Here is a 15,268-nt window from a genome sequence, read left to right as displayed (position 1 = left end):
TGTAGATAAGGGACCGAATAGGGAATTCGCCAGATTACGAAAGCATGGGCTAGCCGAATTGCATCCCTGCTTCGCAAACCCCCTCTCATATTGGAGACGCGGCGGACCATACGGCCCACCTGGGCTCCAATTTTCTGGAGTTTCTGCAATGTTGTGTCTACTCTTCTTTGGTTATGGATGAAGAGTCCAAGTATTCGAATCTCTTTGGCCTTTTGTATGGGGCCACTTGTTAACGAGAGATGTACTTTGGTAGTGTCCTTAGGGGATGCCCTAAGGTGCACAAATTTAGATTTCAGGTGCGCATTGGAGACTACAGTGTCCTGCGTAGCGATCCACCACGTGGGCGGCTGTTTGCGGGCATTCCTCCATGCGCCCTAAGTTTCACTCTGTGGCCCAGATCGTGATACCATCGGGATACTGGGCATGCCATATACTTTCAATACCCTGCAATTGGTCCGGGAGATGGAGCATAGCCAAATTAAAGAGTACGGGGAATAGCACCGCGCCTTGTGGTGTCCCCCGCGTACCCATTTGATATGGACCATTTTCTGCCTCTTGGATTTTGATTAGTGCGGCTCGATCGGTGAGAAGGTCTTTGATATAGTTTAAAGTGTTGCGGCCACAGTGGGTCTCATTAAGGTGTGTCAGCACGACGCTGTGTTTGATATTCTCGAAGGCTCCCTTCAAGTCCAAGGCCAGGACGACCTTGTCATTATGTGAATGTTCGACTGGCTCTATATGTCTTTGTTGAGTTGGAGGAGCATGCCCTGTGCCGACTTATGTGGGCAAAAGTCGAACATTGTGTCTAGAAATGTGTTTCGTTGTTCCAAGTATTCGGAGAGCCTATCCCGCACCATGGTCTCCATCAGCTCGCCCACACACGAGATGAGTGAGATAGGCCTCAAGTTGTCTGTGTTGATTTCCTTTCCCACCTTGTGGATGAAGGTTACTAGAGCTGTTTTCCAATCCAGAGGGAGAGGGGTTTCGCCCTTCGATATAGTGTTGATGTATTCCAGAAGGGTCTCATACGCCTTTTAAGGGAGATTGGCCAGCAGCTTGACTGTGACCTTGTTCTGTCCAGGCGCAGTGCCTCTTCTTAGTTTAGCCAGGGCTGCCTTGAGATGAAAGAGTTGGAACTGTTCGTCCAACTCAGGATTATCTATGCCTGCGTAAAGGTACTCCTGACTACAAGGGTCCTGCTGTTTGCAGTAGAGATACTTGTCCCTGAGCGCCTCTGCGAGTTGAGTTGCGCTGCCCTTGAAATGATCAAGTGCTCGTTGTAAATGGCGCTGTGCTTCACCCCGGGTCTTTGCGGGGGTTCTATAAGGCTGCGGAAAAGCCTCCAAGTGTTCTTCCCGGACATCTGCCGGGCAGCAGTGTTACAGCAATCTATCCAGTTGGCGTCAGCAAGCTGGGAGGCATACTGAGCTGCTTTGTGAGTGAGATCTACGATGCGTTTCTTGAGTGTTCTTTTATGTTTCTGTCTTTTCCGACGTTTTGTGACAGCGGCGGGATTCCCAGGTGTGGAGTAGATGGTTGTCCACCGCCGGGCACTCCTCCGTGGTCTCTGTGTCTCTTGTTTCATGAGTGTTGTCATAAGTGTTTGGGCCCACTGCTCGTATCCATCTTTAACCAGGCTGGCTGGGGGCAGGAACTTTCTGAAAGCCTGCCAGTCTGGGAGTAGAGCCTGTGTGAGCGCTCTTTTGAGGGGCCGCGTGTGAATTAGTGTGTTAATAATGCAGTGGTCACTCCCTAGTGTGTCTTCTGTGTTTTTCCATTCCACGTATTGGATGTGTTTGGAAAGTGTGAGATCAGGACGCGTGTACCGAGCCACAGAGTTTCCATTTCGTGTGGGATGCGCTGGGTCGGTCTGGAGGGTGATGCTTAGCGCAGAGATAAACTCCGCTTGCTTTCTACCTCACGCCTCCCCCTTTTTGCAGCCCCATAATTGGCTAGAGGCATGGAAATCGCCCACAATCAGCAATGGGTCCCGACCAGCTATCTTCAGTGCCCGGCTGAAAATCTATGAGAAAGTAATATCTTTCAGCTTTGGCGGACAGTGCATGTTCAATATGTGTACAGGGGGGTCACAGCGTCGCAGGGGTAACACGGCGATTATAGTTTACGAGTACGTTATCTCTATGTCGAAATCTACCTCCTGTGCTGTGTACAACTTATGTAGAAGAATACAGGTGGATGGGTCCCGCTAAAATATGTTGTTTGAAAGAACGTCTTGCGGGGCAAGTTGACAACTGTTCATCTTTGGTTACAGGCGCGAAAAAAGACAACACAGAACAGACAGAACACAGAACAAGGTGCTTCCTCCCGTCTTTCTGTCTTCTTTCGCGCCTGTAACCAAAGATGAAATATGTTGTAATCAGAAATTTTAAGGCGGAAGCCTTTAATGTCTCATCGTTGTAAGCAGCAGTTGTCGACAGAAAATGTCACGCTTTTCAATTGGTGGAAACGGTCGTGACGTCACAGTGCGCGAATTTCAAACGGGGCCAATTGGACTTTGGCTAGTAACCATGCAACCAATTGAAGGGATCGTATTAGTGATGCTCCAAGTAAGTGAGACTGAGCTTAGTTAATTGCTTAATTACCCAATTAGCCTAATTAGCTTTACTACTCAGGCCTTATAAATAAATAAAACCGATTAAGAAATTGGTCGAGCTCAGGAATCGAACCCCGGTCTTCGGCGTGAGAGACGAGCATGCTATCCACTCCGCCATGCCAGCTCGATGATTTGGAATAAACAAAGGCGCGTCTAGTGAATACGGTGTCTTCACTCACTCTCATCCTCCTCCATTCCCTTCCGGCGAGGTTTAGATGTCCACCGACAAATGAGAGACAGATACATTTCCTTTCCTCAATAACCAATTTAACGACGAGCGAGGCGTAGAACCGAATGGGCGATGGCGTTCTATGGACTCCTTGGCAGCGTTGCAAGACGCTGTCGCGTTCCACTCTTAGGGGCGAAGCTTAACATCTTAACCACACATCAGTGACCACACTTTAGGTAAAAAAAGTGCCCCCCTGAATTTTGACGGGTGTCCACCGAGATATGTGAGGCAGTTACTGCGTAATTTCCTTTCCTCAAATGCAATTTTCATTTTCTTCATTACGGCTCCTCTTTATCTATCTTCTTTCACTCCCACTTCCTCCCTTCCTCTACGGTGCGGTTCAGGTGTCCACCGAGATGACAGAGAATTACTGCGCCATTTCCTTTCCTCAAAAAGCGTTGCGTTCAAAGGGCAAGGCATCGCGCCGAACGGGTGGTGGCGTTCCGTGGACTCCCTGGCAGCGCTACAACGCGCTGTCGCATTCCACTCCTAAAGGCGGAGCTTAAGCGTCATTAATTAGCAGTTAATTAGTATTCAGGCGTTAATCAGTAATTAACAATTAATTAGTGATTTGTCATCACTTAATAATTAGTACTCAATTATATGTGACGCCACCAGTGCCACAGAAACAGCGAAGGTGGTGCGGAAAACGCTTCCGCCTCTACACACTTTAGACAGTCAAAGTGCCCCCTGAATTTTTAAGGCGGAAGCCTTTAATGCCTCATCTTTGTAAGCAGGAGTTGTCGACAGAAATGTCACGCTTTTCAGTTTGTCGAAGCGGTCGTGACGTCACAGTGCGCGAATTTCAAATGGGGCCAGTTGTACTTTGCCTAATAACCATGCAACCAATTAAAGGGATCGTATAGTGATGCTCGAAGTAAGTGGGAATGAGTTTAGTTGATTGCTTAATTACCCAATTAACCGAATTAACCTTTCTAGTCAGGCCAGATAAATAAATTAAACCGAGTAAGAAATCGGTCGAGTTCAGGAATCGAACCCCGGTCTCCGGAGTGCGATACGAGCATGTTAATCACTCCGCCATGCCAGCTCGATGGATTGGAATGAACAAAGGCGCGCCTAGTGAATACGGTGTCCGTTCACTCCCATCTTCCTTCCACCCCGTTGCGGCGAGGTTCAGGTGTCCACCGAGGTATGCGAGGCAGATACATTTCCTTTCATTAAAAAACAATTTACCGACGAGCAAGGCGTAGAACCGAACGGGCGATGGCGTTCTGTGGACTCCCTGGCAGCGTTGCAAGACGCTGTCGCGTTTCACTCTTAACCACACATCAGTGACACACATCGTCTCACCGCACTTTAGGTCAACAAAGTGGCCCCCTGAATTTTTTGGCCGAAGCCCCATGTTCTTGAAGCGCGACAATGGCGTCATGATTCCAATGTTTCGAGGTAAAGGCGTAATGTGCTCGCTTCGCGTGGTCGCGAAAGCCTCTGCAAGTTAATTGTATTATACCCAAAGGTTCCTGTTTTGTTTTACGAGGTGTCCGCTTAGTGCCCTGAGCCATGATGAAGGCTAGATGCTGGCTGGTTCACCCCACTCACTGCGCTGGTGCCCTGCACGGTAGCGAGGGAGTTATCCTCATTTTCGACCTCAATAGCGTCGCGGCGAATTTTGGATGAGCGACCTGCTTCCTTTACGTGTCCTGCACGCCTATATAATTTTGGGCTAGCTTGTATCCAGGCTTTAATGTTTTGGGTGACTTCCTGATTAATGGACACAGTTAGTTGCTGTTTTATGGTTGTTACCAGCTGCTGCATTTGTGTTTGGATGATTTGTGTAACAATCGCTGGTAGTTGGGCCATGTGATCAGCCACATTTTGCTCAATATCCGTCATGCGGCTTTCCGTATTTGCAGTGAGTGGAGCACTTGACAACGGAGCGACGCTCGATCACAAGACGCCGATTCATCAGCGTCCTCCATCGTTTTCGAGAGAGGTGGCTCTGCCCTAGTGTTTTGTAATGAGCCACTGTAGATTCTAGCTGCGCGTTCTGCTTTTTGAGAAACGCTAGCTCTTTTCTCAGCCCAAGTTGAGAGGAGAACGGAGGGAGAGGAAATAGAGATGACACCCGCCCAGTTGCTTACCTTTCATGTGGAAGGTGAGTTGTAGCCAAGAGAGGGGGGGGGGCGGTGAGAATCCCCGGCTTGGAAAGCTGGCGGCTTGGCACCGGTCCCGGATTTCGCCTTTTATTGCGAAAGCAATACTGCTATCACTTTTCTGCCGTCGGTAGAGGTCGTTGCTTCGCTCCGGCGCAGCTGCGGCTCACGACCACGTGACAGCGTGACGTCACGACCAGAGGAGGGCAGGGGCCCCAACTCGTCTCTTCGGCCGTAGTCGTTCCTTCGCTCGGCGCGGCGGCTACCACGTGACGGCCTCCTCGGCCCGCCGCGTGAGGGCGCTCGCTAGGAGAGGATAAACGGGGCGCCGCAGGCGCGCTCCGCTTAGTCATGTCTGAGGAGTTGTACAAGGCGTCGCTACGTGCTGCGCGCAAATGCCGGCGCCGTGCCGAGGAGACAGTTGAAGAAAGGCAAGAGCAGTTGGCTAAGCAACGCGCCTATGCCGCAGAATGGCGAGCCCACCACCAGCAGAGCCAAGCGCAGCCAAGGAGCTATTGCTTTCGCAATCACTCAGCCTTAACCAGAGCTAAGCCACAGCTAATTTTTTTTGGGAGGGGGAGGTGGTTGTTTCCTGCTTCCTTGTTGCCCGGCAGCTTTGTCGGACTTTCCCGCCTTGTTCTCAGGCGACTTGCTCGGCTTGCTTGGTTGCCCCCCTTGTTGCTGCTGGCTAGCGGTCTCGCTCGTTGGAGACGCCGAAACTTGCCCTTGCAGTCCGCTGAGCCAATCAGATAGGCCTGCCCGCAAACTATGCAGCATGGGGTACAGTCATGTTGTTTTAAACCCTGCTCGGAGGCTCCTACATTGTTCCCGCAAATTCACATATTCCGATGTCCGGGTGTGGGCAGTTGTCGACCCGATGGCCGATGGTCCCGCAGCGGTAGCATGCAGGGATCGCCCATTTATATTCTCGCACAAATGTGCATTCACAATTGCAATGCACGTAGTGGGGCACCTTGCAGCCCACAAAGGGGAGCACCACTACATTTGTGTTTCCCAGTTTACGCACAAATGATATCTCACCTCCGCGCCACTCCCCGTATTCTTGAGGGTAGCCGTCGTCTCATCAGCCCGCACTCTAATCACACCCCGGCACACCTCACCATTAAGCTTCACGTTGCCCCGAAATGGATGAGAGTCCGCTCAAGTCTTGAGGTCAGTCTTTAGATTTGGAAGTAACCATCTAGATGTGAGAAATTTGGAATTGTCCGATAGATCGGAGAAAGATGAAGACGTTGTTCGAAGCGGACACGTTGCTCGATGATCTCCCCACGAAAGGTTCGATCGGCCTCTGGCCAAGGTACTGCTCAGGCTTTTGCTGGCAGTAATTAATTGCGCATCGTTCTGCCCCGACGCCCAACCGGTCAGCTGATGACCGACTCCATTTTCCTGCATGCGGACATTGCCGGGCGCCCGTACAGGGCACAAGATCTCAGACTTCCTGCGAAACGTCGTGGCCCTAAAAAAAATTGGCCATCGGCGCAGTCAACACGCTACATGTTAAACTGCACCACACTGATGATGATGATGATGTCCTCACGCCACACTCTCCTGCTGTGCATTGGAGAGCGTCATCTACATCAACTTCCATCTGCACCGTCCCACGTCACTGCCTGCTCATCGTCGTGTTCTACATAGCGCAAATCCCTGCTTTCGCTCTGATTCGAATGTAGTAAACATTGCAGTTTTTCTTCTGCACGGTGAGCCTTCACCATGCGCAGTCTTGAGCGACTAGTTGCCCTTCTATTTGCTATCCCTGCGCTAATTAGGGACGCACGGTGCGGTAGTCCCAGAAAAAAATATAACAAGTTCTGGTCGCTTATTTCTTTCAGCTCGTTGGGTGCAGATGATCACTACTCATTCGAACCACACATTCAACGCTTCGAGCAAGGTAATGGTGTTTGATAATGCGACGGACATCGTGGATCTGGTCATGGACACCGACGCTTTTGACCGCGACCACTCTCGGCTCCTCGTAGCTTGGTGCGTTTTACATCGGCTTCTTGCCATAGCCCATGGAAGTGAGATTATCCGGACAGCTACGGAACTGTATCCCAGAGATCCAGAAGCCGTCCATAAGTACTGTTACCAATTACTTCTTCAAAATATGGAGCTGGCCATCACAAAATCATACATCGGTAAAAGTGAGTGGTAATTTTTCTCTTTTGTTACAATACTCGAACGTTAAATGGCATGTTCAATACAAGCCGTGTAAGACTTGTTCACGCATGGCTTTGGCGTTTCGGTTTTAGAGTAAAAGGAGACAGGGAGGATTTTTCGGTAAGATACCTCTTTGTCTAGAGTAAATGACGCCTGACTAGTCCTCGTCATGTTTTCTCAGACTATCTAGACATGCACGGTTTTCATATTTCAGGCAGGTTAGGCAAACATTCATAATTTCTGCCATACCCTAAGCGAGGCCACATGATAATGTTATGGAAATTGCTATACCGCTACAGTGTCGCGCCACGGCCTGGAAAAGGAACAGCATTAGCTAAATCAACCTCCCGGTGAACTCTTATGGAGAACCAAAAACACCAAGCTAAATTGCCCAGCGCTTTGATTTTGTGCGGAACAGTTCACACCAGTAGCCAGCACGAGTGCCTAGTTCGCACTTTAAAAAAGGATGCTGGCATATCGATACACAGTTGCAGTTTATGTTTCTTGTTCTTATTCGGGTCATTCAAACGGAAAAAAAGAAACGTCGACTAATGGTTATGGTCAAAAGGAGACGGAAGTTTCGAGTTCCCTAAGCAAGCCTTGTTCACTGAAATCGGCTCCCTAAATAGTATGCGTGAAGAAGAAAAATGAGCACGAGGCAAGAGAGCGTCAGTCCGCTACCTAGCGTTTCGACACGATCACACCTTAGCACTAATATCACATCGTTCTTCTATTGTACAATATTTTTTACCCCACAATTCGTGAGTCTCAGAGCTCTTAGCAGCCATACTCTCCTTAGTGGAGCCCTGAATGTATTCCCGAAAGTCGAACTTTTTCCTTACAGCAGAACTTGACCGTTACCCTCACATCAAACTCGGGGGCGTCATCACCCTTTTCTTTTCGCATGTCTTCGTGGTTGTTTATGCTTCGATTTCTTCGTTCTTGTAACTCTGATGTGCCGTGGAGCGTCGCATAACTCATCGGGACGCCGAGCCCCCCTTTCCGACTCTGGCGGTTGTTAAGTCGAAGCTAAAGGTTGTCGGCTGAGCACTGAAAGTACGAAAAATTCTAGGAAACAACTGCTATTAGTGGAACACATTGACCACCAGATCGTGCAGACCATTAGTCAATAACATACAGTCTATGACGCGAGTGACCGGTGTCAACCTCAAGCCGCAGAGGGGAGCTCCACCAGAAAAGGGTAAAGAGAGAGTACTCACTGTTCGTCTAAATAGGACAAAACTGGAGCCCTTTTACTGGAACCCAGATTTTTCTCCGACTACTTTCCTGGAGGCTTGTACCCTTTTCTCATACGCTGAGCACGTGAATTGAATATGCACTGAGGGGCTGCTTCGAAAATTTTATTCCACACTTGAATAGAAAAAAAAAACTGTGAACTAAGCTAAACACAACTAAGCGAGCTAAGCGCTTATTTTTGTTTCTGTGCATGCGGACGTCTCCTCTCCCACCACGATGCCCCTGTCATTTTGCAACGGATGCGCCTCATCGTAGACGTCCCGGTTTCTACGCTGGTGTCAGCCAAACGAATGTTGCAGGACATTATTGACGCTCTTAAACGCAAACTAGAGAGCACGGCTTGGTTCAAGGACCCCCTCAAGACCCTGGCTCTGCGAAAAGCCAGAAACCTTCGCCGCGTCCTCGGATTCCCGAAGCAGTTCTACAACAAGTCCGAGGTGGAAGCGCTATTTGGTGAGCATCGAGCAATCAAGTCAAACGTGCAAGCCCTCTGTCCCCAGAGAGCGCCCTTGTACAAGGTCACTGCTGAACAAGTTAAATGACTTTGTACTTTGAGATAGTGATTCACTGAATCTACTCTCGATTGATGTACGGTCATGGAGAAAAGTTTACGTGATGCAGATAAGCAGACAAAAATTAATTTCCATAGGTCAGTAAAAGTAAGAACGGATAGAGCCCGCATGGTCCCTCACGATTCTGTTTTTAATTCGCCTCCTTGAGTGGACCTCGCAGAAATACTTGTGTTTTTCAGTGAGCTCGTATCCAATTAACTTCGGCTATGTCTGTATGCTTACACTGATTAGGCCCGAACTATTGAACGCGCGTAAACATTGATGTCTTGCATAAATGTTGCATACACGGCATAGGGCAAGACCAAAGGGCTATTGAAGGCATGAAGCTCTTCAGATGTAAAATATACGCTTTGTGAAGGGTATATGCTTGGGCTTGTTGGTTCATAACTGCAAGGTGAAAAACGTAGCGCAAAGAGACGAGGACACAGAAAGACGGACAACACACGGCGCTACGAGAATGTCCTAGCGCGACTGGTTGCAACAGCAATGATGGCTATGACAGTCGAAGTATCCACAGAACACATAAAAGGGCCCGTTGTACTAGAATATATTTCAGAAGCACCGTGTGTTGTCCGTCTTTCTGTGTCCTCGTCTCTTTGCGCTACGTTTTTCACCTTACGCTTTGTGTTTGTGTGCCAATAACGAACTTACCAGTCTATCTCCTGGCGTGATAAATATTAGACGTTACAACACCTACTGATGCCTGCATGGATCTAAAAAAAAAGGAAGTAATGAGGCCCGTGACAATGTCGTGTCCTTAAAAATATTTTAAAAAGTGGAAAAAAATGGTCTAGGCTCGAGAGAGGTGAATAAAATCCTAAGGCATCTTTTCCTGTGAATGTGTAATGCGCCCGCGTTGTGGATGGTGCCTCTATTATATATCGAACTCCCTGCTGCAGGAAATACGGTAGAATTTTTTTTTACTTGAATTTCTTTCAGTCTTTACAACTTAAGTCGCTATTCTTATGCTACTATGCAGAAGTCAGCACAGTGGTTCTTGCGAATAACGACAGTTATTTCAAAGAAATATTAACATAATACCGATTTAAATTCCTGGCATAATTATTGTAATTCATTATTAACATTGCGCACATGAAATCAATTTTTATTCGTTTTATTTCTTCATCACACATAAAACGAAGAGGACAGGTGAAGCTCGTTAGTCTAAAAAGTCTTAAAGATATTTGCTCTTTGTACGAAGTCTTGCTTTGGTCCCACCAAAATGACACGTATTGCAATGAGTAGGTGATCGGTAACTGCGAGGCAAGAGCGCGTGCAGTGAATAATTAAAGGCAGCCCCCTGGCCTGTGAAGCTTGAAAGCTGCGTACCTTGTGCTTGGCGCATGATGGTCTTAGCTACCTAGGTGCCATACAAGACAACACAGCACACGCTTAGAGAATAGGATTCCGCCAAGCAGCGAGTGGCCACGTGCCAGCAATCGTGGCAACCGATAACGGGACTCTTTTCTGCGTATGTCTTTCTCAGCGCTCCTCGATCCTCTAGGCTGTGCGCACGCGTGGCTTGGCATTGTCGTCCCCGTGAGCATCCCTTGTGCTCGAGACCATTTGGCAAGTAGCGTCAAGTTAGCAGCAGTTTATCGAGGTCGTTAAAAAAGTGCTTAAATTTTTTTCCTGCAGTGCTCACCTATGGGGAGAAAACGTAGTAAATAAAGTGGGGACAACATGAAGGCTGGGCGACATAATGATTTGGGAGTAACCTTGAGCAGCAGACGACATCGCTTATAAAACAAAATGAAGTGTCGATATTCTCACAGAAATACAGGACTGCAATCTTCAATACCGAGAAACGATAACTGGTTACCTGGTATGTTACCAGAGTGGATTCAAGGTGAACTATTCTATATCGGGGAGGTAGGAGAGGGTACATGAGTCAGAACAGAACACAATTCATTGAGATATATTGCTCGCAATTGTGTCACAATAAGGCAATATGGCGAACATCCTTGAATGAGGCCTTGAATCCGCAGAGGAATCAATTTGACGGCTGCTGCTGCCCGTCAGGATAAATGCCTCACCCACAACCACAATTAATCACGTCCTGTGCCACCTGTGACCAGCTTATCCTCGCAGATCTCTTAATCACATCCATTCATCTAGCGTTCTACCGCCCCCCGCTACGCCCCCCCCCCCCCCCCCCCCCCCCCCCGTTCTGTAAGCAGGCGGTGAATAGCATTGGCGAGAGCGTGTATCCCTGCATAATACTCTTCCGTATTCGAATTTTATTGCTGGCTTTATGGAGGGCTATGGTAGCCGCGCAGTCGCTATAGATATCTGCCAGTATTTTTCATAAGACTTTTCTGCACGATGATTCCGCAATGACTGCATGACTGATGACGTTTTCATTGAGTGAAATACTTCCTCGTAATCAATGAAGATTATTATAAGGGCTCGTAATATTCTGCACATTTATCTGTCACCTGAGTCTAAGGTTGTCCTTACTCCATTAGCTTTCACCATAGTGAATTCCTTGCAGGCAACGGACAGTAAGCAGATCGGTTCGTAATTCGCCTAGTCTTTAACGTCTCCTTTCTTATGAATTAAGGTTATGTTAGCGTTTTTCCACGCTTGCCGTATGCTCGAGGTCACAAGGCATTGCGTATAAAGGGTGGCTGCTTATGCCAGTCCAATCTTCCCTCCCCCCCCCCCCCCCCATACTTCAACAGATCTGCTGTTACCTGATCCTCACCAGCTGCTTTCTCATTTGTATTACTTCGAAGGCATTCTTTAGTTCCTTTTTCGTTGCTGGCGGGATGTGTCATTGCTCGGCGCTACTGCCTCTTTCATTAACGTCCTGATTACATTTCTGCTCTAAAGATTTAAGTACAACTGTTCGGCTTCTTGATTGCTCTCTACCCACCTTCTAGATTTCCCGCTACTACATTGCTACATTGTCCCCTGTTTCTTAGCGCATACACACACCTGCTCTTGCTCTATGCCTAGTTTCTTCTTTAACGCTTTTAGGCTAGCTCCTTTCTTGAGAGCATGGTCAATTAAATCCATACTAAACTTCCTTACACCAGCTGCCTTGCGCTTGTATATCACTTTCATAGTTCTGCCAATTGTGTTCTGTCTGTGTCGTTAGAAGCTTTCATGGTTTGACGTCTTTCATCAGATCTTTCGTTTCCTGAGAAAGCTTACCGGTACTTTGTCTAACCATTCTACAACCTGCACCTACTGCGCAGAGCGCGATGATAGCATTGAGATTATCGTTCATTATTTGAACACTGACGGTGTCGTCCTCAGTTAAAGCCGAATATCTGTTCTGCATCAAGATTCTGAATACCTATTCTTTCCCTCTTACCGCAAATGGACGATGACCTTCCGTTTCACTAGGTTCTTGCGTTCTCTAAAAACTAAGCTAGTTCGGGACCTTACGATCCATAGTTCGCTACAACGCACCTTTCTGAATACCTCACATCCCGCAAGATTCCAGAGTGAGCGCACAGTATGAAATATGCAGAAGTATACAGAACAGAACTAACCAAATGAATTAAGAAGCAGGGAAGGTTGACAGTAATATTTTAAGATTCGGACGTTTTGGAGTTAGGCTCTAAGTTAAACACTCAATTTTTGGAATGAAGAAATTTTTTTTGTGAGTTAGCAAAGTAGTCTCCCGGCTCCTATGATACAACTTTGCAGTAACTCGCACACGGGCTTCAGAGAATTCTCTTTGACGTTTCAACCAAATGAAAGGACAACTGTAGTAATAGAGCCCTACTAGAACGTGGGGAGTGTCTGAATAAGCTCTTCTCTAAGGAGCAAATCGCCCGAAAGTAGGCATATAGTGTTCTAGGGATTCAACTTCGCTGCGTGAATCCCATAGTTTCTACGCGGTGAACGCTGAACGGCATATATAAAGATTTATGCGCAGAATTGTACGGCGAAAGAACGTAATGGATACCTAGGAATGCATTGCTCTGCATAAACGAAACAAACACTCCATGGTAACGTTAGGCACCGGCACCATGCCATATCAAGATAGGGGTCATGGTTTTGGTAGTGAATATGCTCGTAACACTCGAAAAAGCCACTGTAAACTAGAACATTTTTGGTATTAGCGATGCACGCATGTCTCTCGGGGGATAAATGCGGTTAGAAATTCGTCATAGAATTTGAGTAAAAGCCGCAGTGCTCCGGAATCTACAGAAACCGCACTACTTTTATATCTGAGCGGGTAAAAACCAAACATGATAAACTCAAAAGACTGTTCCCCTAGCTTCTCTGCGCTGTCAAAACAGAGAGGCAATCCGGGAGCATAGCCACTTGAGATATCCTGCCGGTAGTCCTGTGCATACCCAGTACATTGACGAGAAGCATATATTCCGGGACCAAGAAGAAAAAGGTACTGGAAAGCCCCTGAGAATAAACGAAAACTGCCGCTTCTTCTCATGCTCAGAGGTATCAGTGGGAACAACCTCTTTTTTTTCTTATAAAAGCTAACACGTAACCATGTAGGAGACTATTTAACACCGTGGTAGCTGAATTCTTTGCATTACCTGATAATGTACACTAAAAGCAACTTTCAAGATCAGCCTGCGCATAACTAATGCGTTGTACGCACCTGAGTGAAACTGCAGTTTTCGAGAAATTTGTATTTATAGAGATAGTCTGAACAAGATTACACCTGGGCCAGTGAATACCGAAGTGAAACTGCAGTTTTCGAGAAATTTGTATTTATAGAGATAGTCTGAACAAGATTACACCTGGGCCAGTGAATACCGAAAAGCAAAGCTGATTGTGCAGAAAAAAAAAAACGTGTGTAGCGTCGCCGATAATACACCCGAGTACCGTTAAAAAAAGTTCCATTCAGGTTCATTCAGGAGTTAGAAAAGCACTGGAAAAGTCTCGTATGCGCGCTTCCGAAAGGAGGGCAACATTTGCAACTTATTTGGGCAATGCAAGCCAAATATACTTAGCACGCCTCTCTATATTAAAGAAAGCTCGACAGTTGTATTTTGGACGAATAGAGAATAGAACGCAACTGTATTTAAGTATTGGTCTTAAATAAGCTTTCTAGATGACCCAAATACTTCCACAACGCACACGAAAGTTTTCTATGACCGATCCACGACTTTCGCCCAAGATAGGTTTCAGCTTTCACTGCAACGATGAGCTGATCATAAGAGCACAGTGCATTGCGGTACGGCTGCCCACGTCAGAATTAGCACTATCATCCAGTGCAAACGTCGAATAACAATTCACCCCGCTTGTTTTCGATTCAGTAAAAAAGCTATTTCGACAAGAAATGGTTTGCATGCGACCCAAAAACGCAATCTTTTGCACAAGAACACAGAGAATTGTCGCAAATTCCAAACTGAATAATTGTTTGATTGACTGGTTCCTTCCTTTCGTTTCTCAACTACGTGATCATGAGCTGAAGGTTCTTGAAATGCGCTCTAGAACTGATGCCTTGCGTAATCCTTTCTTTTCCGCATACTTCACACTGGAACAGGTTCTCCGTGAGTATTGTCCAATCTAAGACGTTTTCTTAGTTAGTCTTTTCTGGCGTCCACTTTGACGGAGATTGTTATCTACCCAATTGAGCCTTTTTTTCTAACGCTGACGTTTCGATTTTTTCCACTCAGAAATACATGTATGCTTTACTGCTTGCTTTCAGTACAGTAACATGCTTAATTTAGGCATATGTTTTACTATTATGTCCCCCTTACAATAATGTCCTAAAGGCGCTCCATAAATTTGTATAAATGAAATAAATAATTATCCCTTTTTTGTGTGTGTATGTAGTGGACTATCCGGACGTGGGGGCCGATTTCGTGACTCCCTATCTGAAGATACAGCGACTGCTGGCATATCGTAAACTGACAGGGACCTCCATCGAACACTTCGATGTCTCAATACCTAACGCTCAATACGTGTTCAACAAAAACCTCATCAGGGTCCGGGCCGGCCTCCTACATCCGCCGTTCTTCTTGGTCGGCGGTCCGGCCGTGATGAACTACGGAGCCACCGGTCAGGTACGTTCCGCAGCTGGACGGTCGATACACTTTCCACCTACCCAGAGGGAAGCAGCTATGTCCAACGGGAAAGGTGGACCAACGTGTTATGAAAGCCACTTTGAGGGAAATTAACACAGGCGGAGTTAGTGACGAGGCTTAGGTATTGAGCCTGCTTTCCCCTATTTCATAAGTGCACTTCATTTCCTCACCATGGCTGCATGCAACAGCTACTTTACAAGAGAGCATGTGGCTTTTATGTAGCGCCGCATATAGTGTTTCAAATTAAACACAAGTGCGTTTTTTATCCAGAACGCGTGTTTGATTAT

General features: G+C 47.1%; 1 protein-coding gene across 1 annotated transcript in view; it reads left to right on the top strand.

Moving 5' to 3' along the window:
- LOC149339774 (uncharacterized) overlaps window positions 1-15,268 on the top strand; it is a 59,624-nt gene that overhangs the window by 31,957 nt on the left and 12,399 nt on the right. Inside the window, exons 7-9 of the mRNA XM_089550993.1 lie at window positions 6,808-7,119; window positions 8,648-8,845; window positions 14,731-14,960. Of these exons, the coding sequence (XP_089407119.1) occupies window positions 6,808-7,119; window positions 8,648-8,845; window positions 14,731-14,960 (740 nt within the window). The remainder of the gene's footprint in view (window positions 1-6,807; window positions 7,120-8,647; window positions 8,846-14,730; window positions 14,961-15,268) is intronic.

This window comes from Amblyomma mixtum, chromosome 6 (genome assembly GCF_055824585.1).
Source record: "Amblyomma mixtum isolate Tamu chromosome 6, ASM5582458v1, whole genome shotgun sequence".
Classification (NCBI taxonomy): domain Eukaryota; kingdom Metazoa; phylum Arthropoda; class Arachnida; order Ixodida; family Ixodidae; genus Amblyomma; species Amblyomma mixtum.
This window is presented reverse-complemented; position numbering and strand designations above follow the sequence as displayed.